Source organism: Mastigoproctus giganteus, chromosome 14, assembly GCF_048544385.1.
Source record: "Mastigoproctus giganteus isolate SK-2022 chromosome 14, ASM4854438v1, whole genome shotgun sequence".
NCBI lineage: Eukaryota > Metazoa > Arthropoda > Arachnida > Uropygi > Thelyphonidae > Mastigoproctus > Mastigoproctus giganteus.
The window spans coordinates 89,761,308-89,782,908 of NC_143588.1; the positions used below are offsets into that span (position 1 = coordinate 89,761,308).

The 21,601-nt window shown below is 35.1% G+C and overlaps 1 protein-coding gene across 2 annotated transcripts in view; it reads right to left on the bottom strand.

Annotated features, from left to right (window-relative positions):
- The window catches only part of LOC150075335 (inactive rhomboid protein 1-like), a 332,829-nt gene that overhangs the window by 164,821 nt on the left and 146,407 nt on the right, over window positions 1–21,601 (bottom strand). For both annotated transcript variants that reach the window (XM_090389103.1, XM_090389102.1), the window contains exons 9-10: window positions 16,457–16,568; window positions 10,860–10,934 (exon numbers count right to left, since the gene is read on the bottom strand). In XM_090389103.1, coding sequence (XP_090245229.1) covers window positions 10,860–10,934; window positions 16,457–16,568 — 187 coding nt within the window. The remainder of the gene's footprint in view (window positions 1–10,859; window positions 10,935–16,456; window positions 16,569–21,601) is intronic.

The following is a 21,601-nucleotide window of genomic DNA, read 5'->3' on the forward strand; positions in this document are numbered from 1 at the left end:
ATCAATTAAATAGAAGAGTCAGTTCTTGGGATGTTGTTACAAATATGACTAACAGTGATCACAGAGCTATTGTAATAATTATAAATTTATCTGAAATTAGCAATACAGATATGTCAACAGATGATACTTTGAGATTTAATTATAAAAATATTAAGTGGGATAAATTTAAAGGTGCTGTGTTGGATAGTTTTTCAATTTATACTAGGGACAATTTAAATTCATTAACTGCTTCTGAATATGCATTTTTTGTTCAATCCTCTATTTTTAATGCTTTAAATTTGGCTGCTAAGAGAAGAAAACAGAGAGGTTATAAAGTACCTTGGTGGTCTTTGGAGCTATCAGTATTAAGGAGGGAAGTGTTTAGAATGAGGAAGTTTTTTCGGAGGGTCAGGAGTAGAAGTAATAATGAAGCATTAAGGTATAAAGAAATGTATAAAATTAAGAGGAGAGAATACCATAAGGCAATCTCTGAACACAAATTTAATGCATGGAAAGAATTGGTTTGTACTACTGGAAATAGTGAGCCATGGGGATTGTTGTTTAAGTTAACTAGAAACAAGTTGAATGTTAATAATTTAATTAATACTGTGTATTCAAATGATACCGAGTCTACTGATTGGTATTCTACAATTGCTACTATTACTAGCACTTTATTTTTGAATGACAATTGTGGGGAAGATAGTGTACAGCAGCAACAAATTAGACAGGGGAATGAACAATACACTGGACCATCTGAGATGGAATTGTTTAATATTGATGAAGTGAAACTTGTATGTTCTAAGGTTGGGGATAATAAAACACCAGGTTTAGACTTGATTGAAAATAATTGTGTTAAAAAGTTTGTTGACTTGTGTCTAGAAATAATGGTTAATATGTATAATAAGTGTTTATTGAAAGGAGTTTTTTCAGGATTTTGGAAAATTGCTCTGTTAAAATTATTACAAAAACCTGGAAAATTGTTGACTGATCCTAGGGGTTATAGACCCATTTCTTTGTTAGCAAATTTGGGTAAAATATTGGAAAGATTGTTGTTGTTAAGGCTAGAGAAATTGTTCAACGAACAAAATCTTCATTTTAAATATCAATATGGTTTTAAGAGAAATAGTTCAACAGAGGATGCCCTACGCGATTTGATTAATTTTAGTGTAAATTCTGGTGAGAAATATGTGTTAGCATTATTTATAGATTTTGAAGGAGCATTTGATACTGTATGGTATCAAAGTGTGCTTTTTTTTCATTAAGAGAATTAAATTGTCCCAATTTGTTATACCAAATTATTAAAAGTTATTTAATGGATAGACAGATTATTATAAGATCCCAACATTTAACTTTTAATAGAATTATTGATCGCGGTTGTCCACAAGGATCTGTGTTGGGTCCTATTTTATGGAATCTGGTCTTAAACCAGTGGTTAAGTAGAACAGTCCCTAATTATTATAAGGTGGCTTATGCTGATGATTTGGTTTTGTGCGTGACAGGAAGATCTAGAGCAGTATTAGAAAGTAGAATGGAGGTTATTGTTCAGGATTTGACTGATTGGGCTACATTAAATAAACTAAAAATTTCATCTTCTAAAACTGTCATGATGTTATTAAAAGGAAAATTAGACTACAACAGACCACCTCAATTATTAGTAAACAGTAAACAAATTCCTCTTGTTTCCCAGGTAAAATATTTAGGGGTTATCTTGGATGACAAGTTATTATTTTCCCAACATTTGAATTATTTAAGTAGGAAAATAAAAAATTACACTGCTTCTATAGTTAGGGTTACCAGAAAAGATTGGGGATTAGGTAAGCGCATTTTGTATCTATATTATAAAGCTATTTTTATTCCGATTGTGTTGTATGCTGCATCAATTTGGTATGTTCGTACTGTCAATGTAAAATTTAAACAAAAACTATTATCAATACAAAGAATAATGTTGTTAACTATTCTGCGTGTTTGTAAGACTGTTTCGACTAATGCTCTACAGGTGATTGCGGGGGTATTGCCTTTGGATTTAACAGTCGTGTATAGAGCTTTTTGTTATTTTATAAGAAAAGGAATACAAATTACATTTCTGGGGATTACTAATGAAGTTTCTTCTGCAGTCAGCAAACAGAAGAAAGAAATTTTGGTGAAATTAATTAAATTACAGCAGGACCGTTGGGATTCCAGTAGTACTGGTAGAGTAACTTATTTATTTATACCTAGTGTTGAATTTAATTTTAATAACAAATTGCATCGCTGGTTTTAACCAAGTATGGAATGCTCATATTTGATTACGGGGCATGGTTCCTTAAAAAGTAAGTTGCATCAGTTTAGTTTAGTGGAAGATCCTTACTGTGTTTGTGGAAGGTTGGAAACATGGGATCATATCTTATATGAATGCAATTTATATGATGAATTTAGATTAGACTTATTTAATTTGGTACCTAATTTTATTAGGGGTTCTGAATTAATTTGGCTGTCTAATGAAAGGAATTTTGTAGAATTTCAACGGTTTTGCAGGTTGACATTTAATAAAAGGAGGAGTATACATGATACTAATACTGACTAAAGACCTGTTTTTTTTTCCCCCCCCTCCTCTGGATGGATAGGCATTCTGTCTTGGAGGCGGGGAGAATTTTTTTTTTTTTTTTTTTTAATTTTTTTTTTTTTTTTTTTTTTTTTTTTTTTGGCTGGCCTTGTGCAATGACCATGAGGCGGGATTGTTGCACTCACTAGTAAGATGTATTCTCCTAGTTGGTGCATTTTTTTTTTTTTTTTTTTTTTTTGCTGGCTCTTGGGTGTGGGCACCCCAGGAGCGGGACTGCTGGCACCTACCAGTCTTGCACCCTTACTGGTGGGTGCAGGATTTAGGTGCAATATGCACAGCCAGAGTTAATAGATCCAGGCATAGCTTCTCGTGCCAGGGATGGGCACCAGGTGGTAATTGCACAATGGAGTGGTGGCAGAGTAGCCTGTTTGACTTATAACACATTATACACACGTGTACACACACTTACACTAACAGGCCATTATGAGAATATGATATTATATGATAAATTGGTGGAGATGGATGTGTGTCCGGGTGCCACCCTTCGACAGTTAAATACATACATACATACATACAAATGAAGTTTAACATTGACAAATGTAAAGTACTACATATGGGAAACTGCAACCCCAGAGCAACGTATCAACTCTGTGGTACTACACTGACAGTGGTAGAGAATGAAAAGGACCTGGAGGTAATTGTGCAGGCAGGTATAAAGTTCTCTGAGCAGTGCAGATGGGCTGCAAGAGTAGCTCATGGTATTCTGTCAATGATATACAAGAATTTTTCTAGCAGAGATAAGGAGGTGATTATTCCCTTGTATAAGACAATGTACAGGCCACACCTTGAGTACTGTATACAGGTCTGGAGGTCTCATTTTAAGAAGGATGTAGAGCTGCTGGAACGAGTACAGAGAAGGGCAACAAGATTAGTGAATGGAACAAAGGGTTGCTCTTACGAAGAAAGGCTTAAGTTTTGCAAATTACAGTGTCTGGAGACTAGGCACCGTCGAGGTGATCTGATAGAGGTGTATAAAGCCTTGAATGGTTTGAGCATGCTCAATGCCGATGGGATTCTTCCTCTTGCTCAGAATAATCACCTGAGAGGGCATAAATTTAGATTGAGGAAAGGCAGATGTAGGATAGATGTGCGGAAATTTGCCTTTAGCCAGCAGGTAGTTGGTTGGTAGAACAGACTTCCATCCCTTGTTGTGGAAGTTGATAGCCTAAATAAATTTAAGGCTCAGCTGGACAGGTATTTCGAACGAATGGAGGGGTGAAATGGAAGGGGGATTTTTTTTTTTTTTTGGCTGATGCTGCATAAGCTTGCTTTCTTGCATCATATGCCTCTGCTAATGCCAATGGTAAGTTGTTGCCGCTCTACTCTGAGACTGATAGTGTCACAGTGGCAGTTTTTAAAAACGTCTTTACTACAGGAACTCATTATGAAACTGGTATACAGCAAAATAAAACATGAAACTGGTACAGTAAAATAAATAAAAAGGTATTGCTACATTATTTTTATAGAAAAAATAATTTCCGTACAATGAATGGAATTTTTCATTGTACTAATGTACAATGAAATAATTCGCATAAAATATATTATAATAACACTAAAATTATTAGTCTATGGTAACTGAAATAAGATATATAATTTTGACACTCAAATGATTTTAATCCCCGAGCGAATACTCCACTGATTGTTGTTCCATTACATGTAGAAATAGTGCATTGACTTATAACACATTATACACACGTGTACACACACTTACACTAACAGGCCATTATGAGAATATGATATTATATGATAAATTGGTGGAGATGGATGTATGTCCGGGTGCCACCCTTTGACAGTTAAATACATACATACATACATACAAATGAAGTTTAACATTGACAAATGTAAAGTACTACATATGGGAAACTGCAACCCCAGAGCAACGTATCAACTCTGTGGTTACTACACTGACAGTGGTAGAGAATGACTTAATACCTAAATTGAAGACATCTTTCATAAATTAACAAAACTTCTTTCCAGCCTCAGAATGAATTTAATTCTAGATTTAAATCACCAGTGAGAACTATAGGTATATGATCCAGTGACTCTTCCAATAATATTGCACCTTCAATGGAATATGGCATCAAATTCTTGTTTATGAATTTTTGAATTATATCTAACATCATCCCTGGAGTAATGTATATGGTAACGATGAAAATAGATTCACTATTGAATTTGCACAAAGATCCACAAATGTTTCCAATTTCATCTGTTACTGCTGTCGCAGTGCTGCTATCATGATGTGCAAAGTGTGTTGTACTAATGATAGTTGAACCTTCACATTGATATATCGCGAAAAACCACCACTACGACCATCCAACCTTTTAAATTGAGTTACACATTGGAATGGTTTAAGTAATATATGTTCATCATTATCCCACCATGTTTCATTTAATATCAATATTTTGGATTGCTGTAAGATTGTGTCCATTTCGATATCTTGAACATGGGCCCGTAAACTTTGTACATTCACTGACAATATAGATATACTACTATTATGAAATCTTGCAGTTCATTCTGTAGAGATGGTAGCTTATTATTTTTCAAGCGAACTAGTTCAGCACGAAGTCCTATATTACAAGTAACTTTGCCGTGGTGAAATGTGGGGATTTGTAATATATAAACGTGGGGATTTGTTGTTGATGGTTATCAACAAATCCCCAACTTGTTGTTGATGATCTTTCTAATAATTATATACAACTTTGTTGAAGGTCCCTCCTTGAGATTTATGTATAGTCCAAGCACAAGCACATACTAAAGGAAATTTTGTACATATGTTAATTTGTAGTTAATTGTACTATCATACAATACACATTAACAGATTAACGTGTAGTCACTGGTTAAAGATGCATTGCAGGATCATTTAGACAAGACTGCAGCAATAATTCAGACATAGCTGGGTTGCAGGATCATCTAGACAAGACTGCAGCAATAATTCAGACACAGCGTGGGTTTGTTAAGGGAAAGTCATGTTTGACAAATTTGATTGGATACTATGATGTGGTTACAAAGGAACTGGTTGCAAAAAATAAATTTGATATCATATACTTGGATTTCAGGAAAGCTTTTGACACTGTTGCGCATGGAACACTACTATACAAATTAGAGCAGAATGGTATTAAGGGTAAGTTGCTACAATGGATAAAAGGGTGGTTCAGTGGGAGAAGACAGAGGGTGGTAATCAATGGGTGCTGCTCTTCGCGGAATAATGTTATTAGCAGAGTTCCACAGGGTTCGGTGTTGGATCCACTGTTGTTTTGTATATTTATCAATGATATTGATGAAGGTACATCAGGTTTAGTGTCGAAGTTTGCAGGTGATACAAAGGTTGGCAGGGTTGTTAATGACAGTGTGCTACTGCAACAGGATCCGGAAAACTTGGGCAGATGGGCTGAGAAGTGGCAACTGAAGTTTAACATTGACAAATGCAAAGTACTATACATGGGTAGAAGTACTTTACTTCTACCCATACTGCATATGGGTAGAAGTAAACCCAGAGGAACGTACCAACTGTGTGGTACTACACTTAGGGTGATAGAAAATGAAAAAGACCTGGGAGTAATTGTGCAGTCAGATATGAAGTTTTCTGAGCAATGCAGACAAGCTGCAAGAGCAGGTTATGGGGTTTTGTCAATGATATACAGGAATTTTGCTAGCAGGGAAAAGGAGGTGATTGTCCCTTTGTATAAGGCAATGGTCAGGTCATGCCTTGCAGGTCTGGAGACCTCATTTTAGGAAATATGTAGATTTGTTTGAGTGTGTACAGAGAAGGGCAACAGGATTAGTGAGGGGAATGAAGGGGTCCTCTTACCAAGAAAGGCTTAAGTTCTGAAAATTGCAGCTGCTGGAGACTGAGCACCTGCGAGATGATCTGATTGAGGTGTATTAGGCCTTGAATGGATTGAGCACGCTAAATTCTGATGGGATTCTTCCACTTGCTCAGATTACGAACCTAAGGGAGGATAAATTCAAACTGAGGAAAGACAGCTGTAGAATAGATGTGCAGAAATTTGCCTTTAGCTAGCGGGCGGTTAATTGCTGGAACAAACTTCCATCTGTCGTGGAAGTTGATAGCTTAAATAAATTCAGGGGGGAACTGGACAAACATTTAGAGGGAACGGTTGTGTGATTTTTTTTTTTTTTTTTTTTTTTTTTTGGTTGATGCTACAGAAGCTCATATGCTTGCTTTCTTGCATCACATGCCTCTATTACTATTTCCTATTGTTCTTGAATGGAATTGTAGTTGATCATTTTATAATCGGTACGGATTGACAAGGTAAATGTTTATCTTTCACGTATTGTTTATAAAAAGATTGAAGGTTATGTCCTATTTTTGACTCGGTAAATTTCATCCATACTCGTTTAACTGTTTCATCATCCTCAAATTTGAAATATACTACAGTACTGATTGCACCATTTACCAATCCATCGACCACATCTATATTTGTAGTAATCATGTATGGTTTTCCTTTCAATAATGGTAGAATGTATGGAAGTCCTGCAGTTTCAGTCACTGACATTTTATGAATTTCATTTCAAATCCCTTGCGGACATAAATTAATAGCATCTTCTTTGGTAACAAATCTCGATTCTATAATTTTAAGTTCATCTGGTAATAACGCTTCTCCATTGCCTATTTTTTAAGAATTTTAGAAAATGTACAATCGGACTGTCGGACAACTTGTACTAATTCATGAAATTCTAGTGTATGCCATAATTCTGGAGCAATCTCTAATGACTTGTTTATAAATTCTTTCGATTCCAATATAGAACGAGTAATGTAATTCCTACTGATTTAAATGCAATTTGTATTTCTGCAGTGTGCATTCGCATTTTCAATCCATTTTTAAATTTTCGTGCATGTCCCAAATATATAGCTGGAAAAGAAAGTTCTTCTGCATGTATATCAAATATGAAACTTGTTGGAAATGATTTCTGACCTGGTGTTATACATAAATATTTATCTTCAAACCATAATAATGTTTGTTGTTGAATTAACAATAGTTCATCATCATTGTTGACAGGTTCCACAATTTCATCTGGATGTTCCTGTTCGCTATCATCATTTGTCCCCAAGAAATTGTCACTCACTTTTATGCCGTATAATTTATACAAAGGTGAATTTATTAAATACAGTAACCATATTTTCACTATTTTTTCTGCATAGATCCTTGTAGATATGATGATTTATGTATGAGTCTTCATTTTATATGTACATTAATGGCATAATCATCATCATCTAATTCTCTAGGTAATTGATGAATCATCGTATTTATGTTAATTGTTGTTGTTGTTGTTATTTGGTTTTTAGGAGCATTAGCAACTAAGGCCATATTGCTCCATGATATGCGGTGGTCATTCCCTGACCTTTCCGCATTCTACATATTTGGTGGTGACCGACTCGAACCCCGGTCTAATCAAGAAGCGTGTGCTACGCACTGCTGCTCCTTCCCACCTGGCTAGAGGCGCCGTATTTACGTTAACTGGTACATTTATTAGTTGTCCAACGATCCCATATTTTCCATCTTCATATCATAACGACAAATTTGTATAACGAGTAATCGTGGTGATATCAAATGCTCAGTTACAACATCCAGTGGATGCAAATCAGTAGGATATGTTGGACATATAAATCCATTTGATGCGGCCATAGTTAGTATCCGTCCCTCTTTTAATAAAGTACATTTATTACACGTCATGAAAGTACTCGTAGTCGAGTGATCAGGAGTGTGAGTGCAGTAGCATACGCTCTTTAAGTGGACTGGGGTTCAAGCCCATGACTGCTAAATACGATTAACAATATGTACTGATTGATTGATTTATTGTAAACTCTACTCACTGATCTGGTGGTCGTGCCAGAGTATAAACAAGAACTTTCTTTTTTTTTTCTTTTACTCACTTCTTGTAAATAAATGAAATTCATTTTGAAGTAATTCATATGAAGTTGTTGGAAATGGTTTCAAATCTAATTGAAACCATAAACGATCACACAAACATTATAAAACTTAATCCAAATGGGTTTTCGTACACTAGTTTTTCCAACTCACTGTCAAGCTCGTGTAGACAATATAGGGATGTAATCAGGAATCTCGTTATTAGCCATTTCTAATTTCGCTTTTTTTCATGCATGATATTCCTTCATTCATTCTGCTGGATTCCTGATAAGTATCAGGCATAGTAGAACTCTGTAGTTGACAAGTACCATGCATAGTAGAGCTCTGTGGTTGAATATCATTATTATTCGGAATAGTTTGAATTTCTAATTTCCTTTTCTTCCATTCACGATATTCCTTCATTATTTCAGCTTGAGTTTTTTTGGAAGCAGTTTGAGAACTCCCAGGCATAAGGAAACACTCTTGTTGAATTTCATTTAGATTCACATTTCTGTCTAATTTCCCTTTCTTTCTTTCATGATATTCCTTCGAAGGCTGGGCTGTAGATTTTGGCACAGTCATTCGCGTATTAATCATTATGCTGATATAACGGTATAATGTAGTGAGTCACTGCTCAATTGTACTTGTTGCGCACAATTGAGTTTTCTTGGGCACATGTGTTGTACTTGTTGCGTCACTGCAGCAACAAGTACAACACATGTGCATCGGGTTTCGTGACGATTTCTAGGTAACGTAATGCTTTTTTCCAAATAATGTCAGTAAAAACGTTTTTAACGTAAAAAAAAAAAAAAAACACTTTTATTTCAATCTGCAATTTTTTTTATGGTAGCAAATGCGGATATTTTGAAGTCTATAGTTCATGCTTTTTTTGTGAATAATATAGAGAATACCAAGTCTCATCACAAGTATGATGGATTCTAGGAATAACTTATCATTATCAGATGCTGTTAAGAGATTGCAAAAAATTGTCACCCACCCACCCACCCACCCACCCACCCACCCACACACACACACACACACACACACACACACACACACACACACACACACACACACACACACACACACACACACACACACACACACACACACACACACACTGTGTTGATCATTGGTAAGCATCCAGGGCACCACATGCTGAAAAATTCAATCCATGGTCAAATCAACACTTAAAATTCCATTTCAGCATCTGTGTGAAATGGTTAAACCTCTAGGGGATTAATCAAGAGTTGTCTGGAATTTTTTTTTTTTTTTTTTTTTTTTTTTTGGAATATAGCCATTTGGGAATTTGGGCATATGAGCAGTTAAAGGCCTTCCAGCGTTCATGGTCATCATATATTAAATTTTTTGTCTCTTGATCGACAATGCCATTCAAACAATGAAGTACAAGATGGAGAATCCTCTTAAATGTGATGCATCATTTCCAATGTTTCTGAAGCAGATTTCCCTAAGCATTGGCAAAATTTAATGTTTGCACTATGTTCCAAATTTGAAAATTTTCACACACAGAAATCACGCTAAAATAAATGCATTTCAAATGCATACACCGAATGATTAAAAAACTTTTCCATACATGTATAGATGCAGGTTGAAACTTGAATTTTTGCAATAGCAAATTGTTTCTAAACTGCAATGCTGTGCAGCCAGTCTGGAGATGAGTGGGTTGGAGAAGCTGATATCCATGTGCAAGATTAGAAATGAACTAATTATAAGACATGCTTCTGTCACACAAGTTATGTCACATATAGGTTGACATAAAATTTCTGTGCATAATGATAACAGCTTTTTAGATGAGAATGAGAAATAAACACCACAAATTCATAGTGAGTTCTGGCATCTCTCTCTCTCTCTCAATGGGCAGTTCACAATATTCAAAAATGTTGGCTTTATATTCATAGTATATATTAAAATTGAATAAATATAAATGAAAAGGATTTCTCCCAGTCTCTGTAATGGTAGTCAGTATTAGTGAAGTGAAGACAATTTTCTCTTTGTCTCCAGAATAGCCATATAGAGTCAGAGAAGTGTAAAAGATTAGAATATAGGAATATTTACCAGAAAAGTATATAGGTTAAAAAGCTCTGCCAATTGTCATTAATGTTTGGATTTAATACTTTTTAATGAATGCAGATGTGTAAGAATTATATCTTTTATTAAGATGGTCACAATTCAATCCTAATTTTTTAACTGCCATTATGAACATACCAGTCAAAAAAATGAGGGATCACAGTATTTTCTGATTACATATAGCGCAAAAGAGAAATACATATAAAATGAAAAATTTTTCTAAATACTTAATATCCTTCAATTCCTACAATTTGACTTGAGTACCTTAAAAACATATTATTTAGCTGTCACAGAAAAAAAGAATATAAAAATATACATACTGGTCTCGGACCTATCCAAAAGTTGCTCGGTTCAAAGTAATCCACTTCTTGAAGAGAAAGACTTGTTACCAACACCTAAATGAAAAATAGATAATTTATTCAATGAATTTAATATATTTAATTAAAATATCTGTTAGAATTTACAAAGAATGGTTATGACATTTAAACCTTCTGAAATGCATATTTATAATTTTTAACCAAACTATAAATTCCCTATACTAAGTATGGAATGTACAAATATCTTTACAAGTAATTATAGTTCTGAATTACCATCACTATTCAGAATTATAGTTAAAATTTCTGTCTACATATAAACTAGCTTCTATGAACTGTGAATTAAAGTATGCATTTAATTTTATTGGCAATGACTTTGAACATCAATCAAATAACAAAAATACACACACAGTTTACAGACACAATATAGTGACTGATAGATTATAAAGAAAAAATGGGTAAATTGAATAGCTTCAGTTGTTGCAACCCTCATTCATGAAAGGATAACTTTGCTTAAAAAAAAAAAAAAAAAAAAAAAAAGAAGATTCTCCCGCATCAGTGGGGATTGAACTCAGGCCTTTTCACGCAGTAAAGTGTGTTAGTTGTCTGACGGCACCAGGGGTTTCTTCCATCTCTGCCTTTTCATGCAGTCTGAAATGTTATAAAAATACACTTAACACACATTAAATAAAAGGCAGTATATTTCTGATTTCAACCCAATGCTGAGACCCAAAAAACCAACCACATTTTTTGTACTCAGAATAGATACGTAGGTCTTGGCCAATTAACAGGTTAACAAAAAATAAGCAAAAGTGCATTTCAGAAGAAATATGATTCTGAGACAACCTTTAAGGACTACATAACTCCTTGCCTCCTTCCACATAGCCAGAGAACAACCTTGTTATATATGAATGGGTTAAGAATAAGGACAAAACAGACAAGAAGCAGAAGCATCATTATAATTATATATGATATTTAATTCAAAAAATAAATTATGCCCATTATCCTGGAATCACATATCATATTTCATCTTCCCAGGAAACCAACTTAAAGGAAAGGATAATTACCACCTCTTTTCTGTTTCAAAGTGCATATCTAGGTTATTTTTATTGTGCTTTAAGACATTAGCTTTAAGATTAACATTACACATTATTTTAATTATTTGGAAATATAGTGGTTCCTCAATAACTGTCATTAAGAGGTTCCACACAAGTGCAACAGTTAATGAAACAACAGATGTGAAGGAATAGACTTACAGGTAACAATGATAATTTGTCCTAGAGAAATTATAAACTTGCAAAGAATGCAAACTCAACTTAGTTTTTGAGTAACTAAATCCTAATGAAGACTAGCTTAACAATACTTTTAATTTCAACATACAATGGGATATAATATATAATATGCATATCAATTTACTCCTTGAAGGATGAAAAAGGAATATTGAAGCAGAGAAAGAAGGCTAGTGTACTGGCCTTCTTCCTCTGATTCACAACTTCCTTGTAGATGAACTTCAACATCCCTCCTTCATTGCCCACTAATGTTTTAAGAAATTCATTAGTGTCAAAGTTCTTAGCTTCATCATCAGATGACTCCTCTGAGGTCTTTAATTCACTAAGTTCTTCTGCATGCACATCTGACAGTTCAATAACATCAGAGGGCTTTAATTTCAAGCCCAACTGGTTACCCATCCCAATAATTCTTCCCTGCATTTTTTCAGGCATCTTCTATTGGAATCGAGGAAAATCAGTGACACATTTAGACCAAAACTTCCTCTGTGTAGCATCCATGCAGTGGGAACTGACTTCATACCACATAGTTGCAATTTTGATAGCATTCTTGACATTGAAACTTTTCCAAAAATTCCCTTAGTCCCTAATCAGTAGCCTCCAAGCACTTAGCAAATGTGATTGTACAGTAGTAATGTTTGAAATCAGCAATCACATTCTCGTCATATGATATATATGGGCTATAAGACAGATGGGTATTGAGGGGAAGATGGTCTCTACTATCTTATCAGTTAACTCATTGAAGTTGTTCAGATGACCAAGAGCATTGTTAATGATCTGCAATGCTTTCTCTGTCAAATTATTCTTGCTAAGGTAAATCTGGACTGCAGTACAGAAGTGCTAGCAGAACTACTTCTAGAATGAAGGCCTGTTAACTCAAACTTTCCTGCTTGACTTCCAAACCTCATGAAGCTTAGCCTCCACAAAGCTCTTAGAATCTCTGAGGAGTAAACAAGCGGTTTCAATTTTTGAAGTCCAATGCAAAATTGCCTCCCAGAAGAGTCGGTCAATCCTTAGATGGCTTATAAACTGGCAAGCTCTTTCCTCTTTTGTAATCAAAGTTCTGTTGGTCATCTTCCCAAACAGCTGTTTAATCGATATTAAAACAAGTGTTTTAAATTTGTTTAAAATTGTATCCATATTTCTCAATAATTCATGCAAACTCACTGACATATCTCTATATCAGTTGTATAGCAACACTCACTGACTCAACCATGTTTCACAATCAAATGAATTCCAGTCCTAAATTTAAACTTATGAAACCAGCTCTTAATTGTGGAAACTTCAACCTCGCAGTTTTTTTTTTTCATCCACCTTGGGACTATCAACAACACTCTGTGCATTCTGTCTTATCAAAATGACATTACATTTCATCTTGTTGAAGCTCGTTAATCGGAAATCAAAATCAATAATAACTTTTCTATTTTCAGCAAAAATGTTTTAGTTTTTTGATTCTCAAGCATTTAATTACAGCCAACACTGCTAATTTTTCAACAAAACTTTATATTTCTGTTTATCAGCTACAACTGTTCTTATTTCTCTTGATGGTATTCCATGTTCGCATTCAACACAGTTGTTTTTTTTTTTTTTTTTTTTCAAGCTTCAAAATTGGCAATAATTTTCAGTATCGTTTCAAAGAGCAGGACTGACTTTTCTTAGCTTCCTCATTAGACTCTGCAAACATTGGGATGCTTCACAAGCATTCCTTGAATGCTTGGGAAGCATTCAAGAAATTAATCGTGGAAGCTACTAAAAATTTCATACCTATTAAGAAATATTGTTCAAGATTTAGGCCTAAATGGTTATCTAATGACCTAATGAGACTCATAATAGAGAAGAAAAATACATGGGATGCATATAAATTATCAAGCGACTCAGAAGCCTATGGCAGATATAAGCTAGTCTGTAATCAGGTGACAAAGGAGGTTAGGCAGGCGAAGGCAGATTACAAGAAATCTTTGGCAAAGGATGCTAAGAAAAACAGCAAGGATTTCTTTACTTATATAAACTCTAAAAGGAAGAGGATGAATCTGATTGGTCCACTTGACATCGATGGTTCGACTGTTGATGATCCTGCTCAGATAGCAAACAAACTGAATGAGTATTTTGCATCTACATTCACACATGAGGAATTATTAAGGTTTGAAAATGGCAGAAGGTTATCAAATTGTAGCAGGATACTTAATGATTTTGTAATAACTGAAAGCAAAGTGGAGGAGAAATTGTTGAAGTTAAACATAAGAAAAGTGGGGTGGACGGGATCTATCCAGTTATATTAAAGGAGGCGGCAAGGCAACTAAGCAAACCCTTAGCCATAATTATGAGAGCATCCTTGGACTCAGGGGAGGTTCCCACGGACTGGAGATGTGCAAATGTATCCCCAATTCACAAAGGGGGATCAAAGGGTGACACGAATAATTACAGACCAGTTAGTTTAACTTCTGTTCCGGGTAAAATAATGGAGTCACTGGTTAAAGATGCATTGCAGGATCATCTAGACAAGACTGCAGCAATAATTCAGACACAGCATGGGTTTGTTAAGGGAAAGTCTTGTCTGACAAATTTGATAGGATATTATGATGTGGTTACAAAGGAACTGGATGCAAAAATTAATTTTGATATCATATATTTGGATTTCAGGAAAGCTTTTGACACTGTTGCGCATGGAAGACTATTGTACAAATTGGAGCAGAATGGTATTAAGGGTAAGTTGCTACAATGGATAAAAGGATGGTTAAGTGGGAGAAGACAGAGTGGTAATGAAAGCACGCTGTTCTTCGTGGACTAATGTTATTAGAGGAGTCCCACAGGGTTTGGTGTTCGGAGCACAGCTGTTTTGTATATTTATCAATGATATTGATGAAGGTATATCAGGCTTAATGTCGAAGTTTGCAGATGATACAAAGGTTGGCAGGGTTGTTAATGACAGTAATGGCAGTGTTCTACTGCAACAGGATCTAGATAATTTGGGCAGATGGGCTAAGAAGTGGCAACTGAAGTTTAACCTTGACAAATGCAAAGTACTGCATATGGGTAGTAGAAGTAACCCCAGAGAAATGTACAACTGTGTGGTACTACACTTAGGGTGGTAGAAAATGAAAATGAAAGACCTGGGAGTAATTGTGCAGTCAGATATGAAGTTTTCTGAGCAATGCAGACAGGCTGCCAGGGCAGGTCATGGGGTTTTGTCAATGATATATAGGAATTTTGCTAGCAGGGAAAAGGAGGTGATTATCCCTCTGTATAAGGCAATGGTCAGGCCACGCCTTGAGTACTGCGTACAGGTCTGGAGGCCTCATTTTAGGAAGGACGTAGATTTACGTGAGCATGTACAGAGAAGGGCAACAAGATTGGTGAGGGGAATGAAGGGATCCTCTTACCAAGAGAGGCTTAAGTTCTGCAAATTGCAGTGGCAGGTGCCTAGTCTTACGAACCTAAGGGGGCATAAATTCAAATTAAGAAAAGACAGATGTAGATTAGATGTGCGGAAATTTGCCTTTAGCCAGCGGGTGGTTAATTGCTGGAACAAACTTCCATCTGTCGTTGTGGAAGTTGATAGGTTGAATAAATTTAAGGAGGAACTGGACAGGCATTTGGAGGGAATGGTGTGATATATATATTTTTTTTTTTTTTTTGGCTGATGCTGCATAAGCTCATACACTTGCTTTCTTGCATCAAATGCCACTGCTACTACTACTACATGGAACCCAATATGTTGCAAAAGTAAAGAAATAAGTCATAAAATCAGTGCTGAAGTCTGAAAAACCATTATTAGGAGCATTCCTGGTAGATTAGCTTCTTAGCAATAAGACATATAGAGTAAATACAAAGAGTACACAAAGAGTAAATATAACCTGAAATATAACTAGGATGCATTGATGATGATGCCACATCGTGAACTGAGTGTAACACTTCAATATGTAAGGTCTCAGTTGCTTCATGTTGTCCATTTATAATATTGTCCTGTAACTTTGATTTTTCTGCAGTGTATCATTTGGAAGCTAAGTTTTCTGTAAATATTTATAATTTTGAAAGTTTAGTTTAGTACATGAAATATTGTAAAACTACAGTATCATTTTATTTACTATTAAATGAAAGGTGGCAACATGATATCAGATATGACAGATATCAAGGGATCAACGTATTCAATGATCTCACTTAATCTTAAAAATCCAAAGCAAAAATAGTTTGCATTATGTTTCCACTAATAAAATCTAATTCAATAAATATATAAAACAATTGCAAAAATAATAAGTTTTTGAAATATAATTTTTTCTCAATTATGCTGAATGCTTGTACTATTTTTATTCTACTTACCAACCCTGACCTTTGAGTTTTATGGAATCCTACAGGTCCAAACCCATAAACAGCCAAAGATATGATTGCAACTAAAATTTGGACTGTTGTTACCCAATATGTAAAATAAGGCCTAGAATAATAAAAAGTAAAAAATTATTAAAATTTTTTAATAATTAAAAAAGCTGCTTACAATATTATATAAATGGGGGAAGAAATCAACATTTACCTTTTACAAAAAATTCAGGCACAAGGAATTGTATTGTATTTGGAATTGCATTTTTTTCAATACTTCGGCAACATAATGTGCATGAAAATTATAATTCTTTTGTCAGTGATACTGAAATAAAAAAAAATTGGGAATTCCCTTAGTGATTTAAAAATATTTTTCAAATAACTGTATGATCTTATGTAACGGCCATATTCATAAAGCTGGCTCAAAGGGATACCCCACATTTACTAGTCTTCACTAAGGAGGATCTGCGATGTTCAAAGTTAAAGAATTTGTAGAATAATAAGAGAAATTTACCTCAATATTATACATAGAACACTTCCGTATACTACTCTCCAGAAATTAAAACGAGTATAACATTAACGCAAAATGATTACAATAAAAAATAATAAATTGAAAATAATTAAAAAAACAATTAAAAAAATTAAAAGAAGTTTAGCGCAAATTTTGAAAAATGAATTTCCTTCCTACACATACAGACAACATATGGTTGAATAGCTCTGTCAGCTTCAGGAAGGAAAACTATTTTTAAATATTTGCGTTAAACTTGTTTTAATTTTTTAATCGTGTTCAACTGATTTTTTTTATTGTCTTTTAATTATTTTCAATTTATTTTTTATTGTAATCATTTTGCTTTGATGTTATATTCATTTTAATTTCTGGAGAGTAGCATACGGAAGTGCTCCGTATAATATTGAGGTCAATTTCTCTTATTCTTCTACAATTATTGAAATCAATGTAGAATGTATTGAGCATCATAGTTCTGGTTTATACTATCAAAGTTAAAGAATGTACCAAAAATTCTACAATGGTAAATCCTGAGGTTTCAGTATCTCCATGCTGTGAGATGGGTTCCCAGTAAAATTAATGCTCTAGCTGTCTAAATTAAGTATTGGAAATGCATCACTGTACACCTTAAAGGTTGCTAACACTGAGAAGGGTAACATTATTGCAGTTGCTTTGGGCTCTCAAGAAAATTTAAACATAAGATTCCACATTTTTTCACATGACACTTTCTGTTAGATTATTTCAGCATTTTGAAAGTAGCTTTCTCTTCTTTTATTATATTTAATCAAAGCCTTAAAAATCTCAATCAGATCTGTGCATCTGGAAACTAGGTGCCTAGTTTCCAAATGCTGTAATTTTTTCAGAAGAGAAACCTTTCTTGGTAAAATCACTCTTCTTTTCCACTCACTAATCTCACTGTTCTTCTCTCAACCTGTTGAAACAGGTCCATAGCTCTTCCTCCAAATGAGGCCTAATCATTGTCTTATACATTGGGATAATCATTTCCTTATACATTGGGATAATCATTTCCTTATCCATGCTGGAAAAATTATTGTATAGCATTGAAAAATTCCATAAGCTGTACTACTAGCCTATCTACACTACTCAGGGAACTTCATGTCCAAATGCTCAATTACCCCGTGTATCTTTCAATCACTTCCTGAGTGGGATACTACATTGCTGGTATGTTAATCTGGGATTAATGCTATCATACGCAATATCTCACGTTTTTCAATGTTAAACTTCATTTGCCACTTCTCACCCCATCTGGGTGAGATTTTTCCTAATTTTTCCAAATATTGTTGCAGTAGTATTGTTGTTGTTATTTGGTTTTTAGGAGCATTAGCAACTAATGCCATATTTATCCGGGGATATGCGGTGGTCATTTCCTGACCTTTCCGCATCCTCTGTATTTGGTGGTCACGGGCTCGAACCCCAGTCTAATTAAGAAGCGTGTGCTACGCACTGCTGCAACTGCTCACATGGCTACGGAGGTGCCTTGCAGTAGTAGTATACTGATTATTGATTAATCAGGATTAAATTAATACTGATTAATCCCTGATTACTGGCATTAACCACCCTGCCAACCTTCATATTAACTGCAAATTTAGACATTAGGCCTGATATACCTTCATCAGTATCATTAATAAATACTTAAAAAAAAAAAAAAAAAAAAAAAGATGGGCATAGCAGCAGTGAACCCTAGGAGATTCCACTAATAACAATAGTCCAAGAAGAGTGTCTACTGAAACCATTCTGTCTTCTTCCACTTAACTATCCCTTTATTCACAGAAGTAGCTTGCATTTAATGCCACCAATTTGTACAGCACTATCAAATTATTTTCTGAAATCTAAGTATATGATGTAAAAATTACTTTTTTGCATCCTTTGCTACTGTGTCATGGTATCCATTGATCAGACCAGAACATTCCTTAACAAATGCATGCTGTGACTGCAGTATAACTGCATTCCTACCTAGATGGTCTTGCATTATATCTTTCTTTAATCAGCGACTCCATTATTCTCCCTGGAACAGATGTTAAGCTAACAGGTTTGTAATTACTCATGTCACCTTTTGATCCCCTTCTGTGAACTGAGGATAGATTTGCACATCTTCAGTACATAGAGACCTCCACTGAATCCAAGGATGCTCTCATAATTATGGCTAAGGATTTTGCTTACATCCCTTAATATAATTGGATAGATCCCATCCACCCTTTGATTGTCTAATAATGAAGGATTTTAACGTCCCAGATATTGACTGGAACTTGTGGGTTAGTCACTCGCACACTAGCAAGACTTTTGTGGATTTACTGAATGACTGTTTTCTACAGAAACACATCAGAGAGACATACTCTTGATCTGGTTATCAGCAGTGATTATTTGTGCATTAAGAATTTGCAGATAAAGAGAACCACTGGGTGGCAGTGATCACAGTGTACTGATGTGGGATTTACTTAAAGATATTATTACCATCAGGGGTAAAGGGAAGGGTTTTTGCTTCCATAAAGATGACAGCAGTCTCAGACAGTTTTTAAATTGTATACAGTGGGACCAACTAATGATGTTACCAGCAGAAAATTCTAAATGGAAAACATTCAAGGAAGTAATTGTGGAAGCTACTAGGCTTTTCATATGGATTAAGAAATACTGTTCAGGGTTTAGGCCTAAATGGAGGGCAGACGAACTAATGAGACACGGGGCAGAGAAGAAAAATGCATGGGATGCATATAAATTATCAGGTGAAACAGAAGCCTATGGCAGATATAAGCTAGTCTGTAATCAATTACAAAGGAAATTAGGCAAGTGAAGGCAGATTACAAGAAATATTTGGCAAAGGATGCTAAGAAAAACAGCAAGGACTTCTTTAGTTATATAAACTGTAGAAGGAAGGGGATGAATCAGATTGGTCCACTTGATATCAATGGTTTGGCTGTTGATAATCCTGCTCAGATAGCTGACAACCTGAATGAGTATTTTGCATCTACATTCACACATTGAGTTATTAAGGGAAGAAAATGCCAGATGTTTATCAAACTGTAACACGACATTTAATGATTTTGCAATCTGACAACAAAATGGAGGAAATTTATTTTTTTAAATGAAAACATCAAACACGAGAGGTATTAGAACCTATAGTACTTAGTACCATGATTGGGTTGGAGGTTGAGAAGACCAGAGAAGATATTTGTTGACATTAGACTTGAGCTTCTGTAGACTGTAATTTTCTGGAAATACGTATGAAGGAAGGTTGTTCCAGAAAACAGCAGTTGAATGAATAAACAAGAAGGATGAAAAGTTGTGAGTTTGAAGTTGCACAGTAAATGGATGTTGGCTGGTGGTGGCACATATTCGAACTGTTTTGAAAGAGAGAGCGGAAATTATAGAAGCCAATTCAGAAGAACAGTGCTCGTGGAAGTATCTGTAGAAAAGGTATGCAGCAGAAACAGTACGTCTATAAGACAGCGAGTGGAGAGACTGTTAGAGATGAGTCATTAATTAACCTAACTGCCCTCTTCTGAATGGAATCTAGAAGCCTGAGAGAGAGGTTTTGGGGGCACTGCCCCAGATGTGGGAACAATATTCCATGGTAGGGCGGATTTGCGATTTGTACGGAGTGAACAGCTGTTTGGAAGAGAAGTAATGCCGAGAGTAAAAGAGAAAACCCAGTTTTTTAGATGCAGAGGAAGCAATATTTGTAATGTGCTTGTGCCAAGAGAGATTAGAAGTCAGGGTAATCCCCAAAAGAGATATATCATTTTGCCTAGAAATCGGAGTGTCACTAAAGATAAGCATAGGAGCAGAAGAATCCTTTTTGAGAGATATAAGACAAGACTGAGTTTTAGAAGGGTTGAAATCAACTAAGTTGTCTTTGCTCCACTGGAGAATTACCTGAAGATCGGCTTTTAAGGAATTGGTAACAGATATTCGAGAAGTTGAAGCTGATTGAGCAGGACAAGCTTAATCAAAATGGAAGGTAGAATGCAATGTGCTATGATCGGCAAAACAATCGATAGGATTTCCAGTAAATGGAAGGTCATTAATATACAAGAGGAAAAGAGTGGGGGAAAGAACTGAACCTTGGGGGACACCAGCATTAGTGGAGAAGTTAGAAGACAGAAAGCTATCTACCATCACCCTCAGTGAACAATCAGAGAGAAAACTCGATAACCAATTACAAAAAAAAGTTGGCAAACCATAAGATGGAAGCTTGTTTAGAAGACCTTTATGCCAAACACAATTGAAAACCTTTGAGATGTCAAGAACAACTGATTATGTTTCACCAAACTTTTCCATTGAATTTGTCCATAAATGGGTAACATAAGCCAGAATATCACCAATGGATCAACACTGACGGAATCCATACTGGCAATCGTTGATCAGACGGAAGGTTTCTAGGTAGTTTAAGAGTTGGCGGTTAATTGATTTCTCCATTACTTTAGAAAGAGTAGAAGTAATTGCAATGGGATGATAATTGGATGGGAGGGATTTGTCACCCTTTTAAGGAACTGACTGGATATGAGCAAATTTCCAAGCAGAAGGAAAAACACCTTTGGAATAAGAAAGTGAAAAAAGGTAGCAAAGAACAGGAGTAATTTCAGGAGTAACTTTATCCTTGGCTGAAGTGAAAACAGAACCATCTGGTT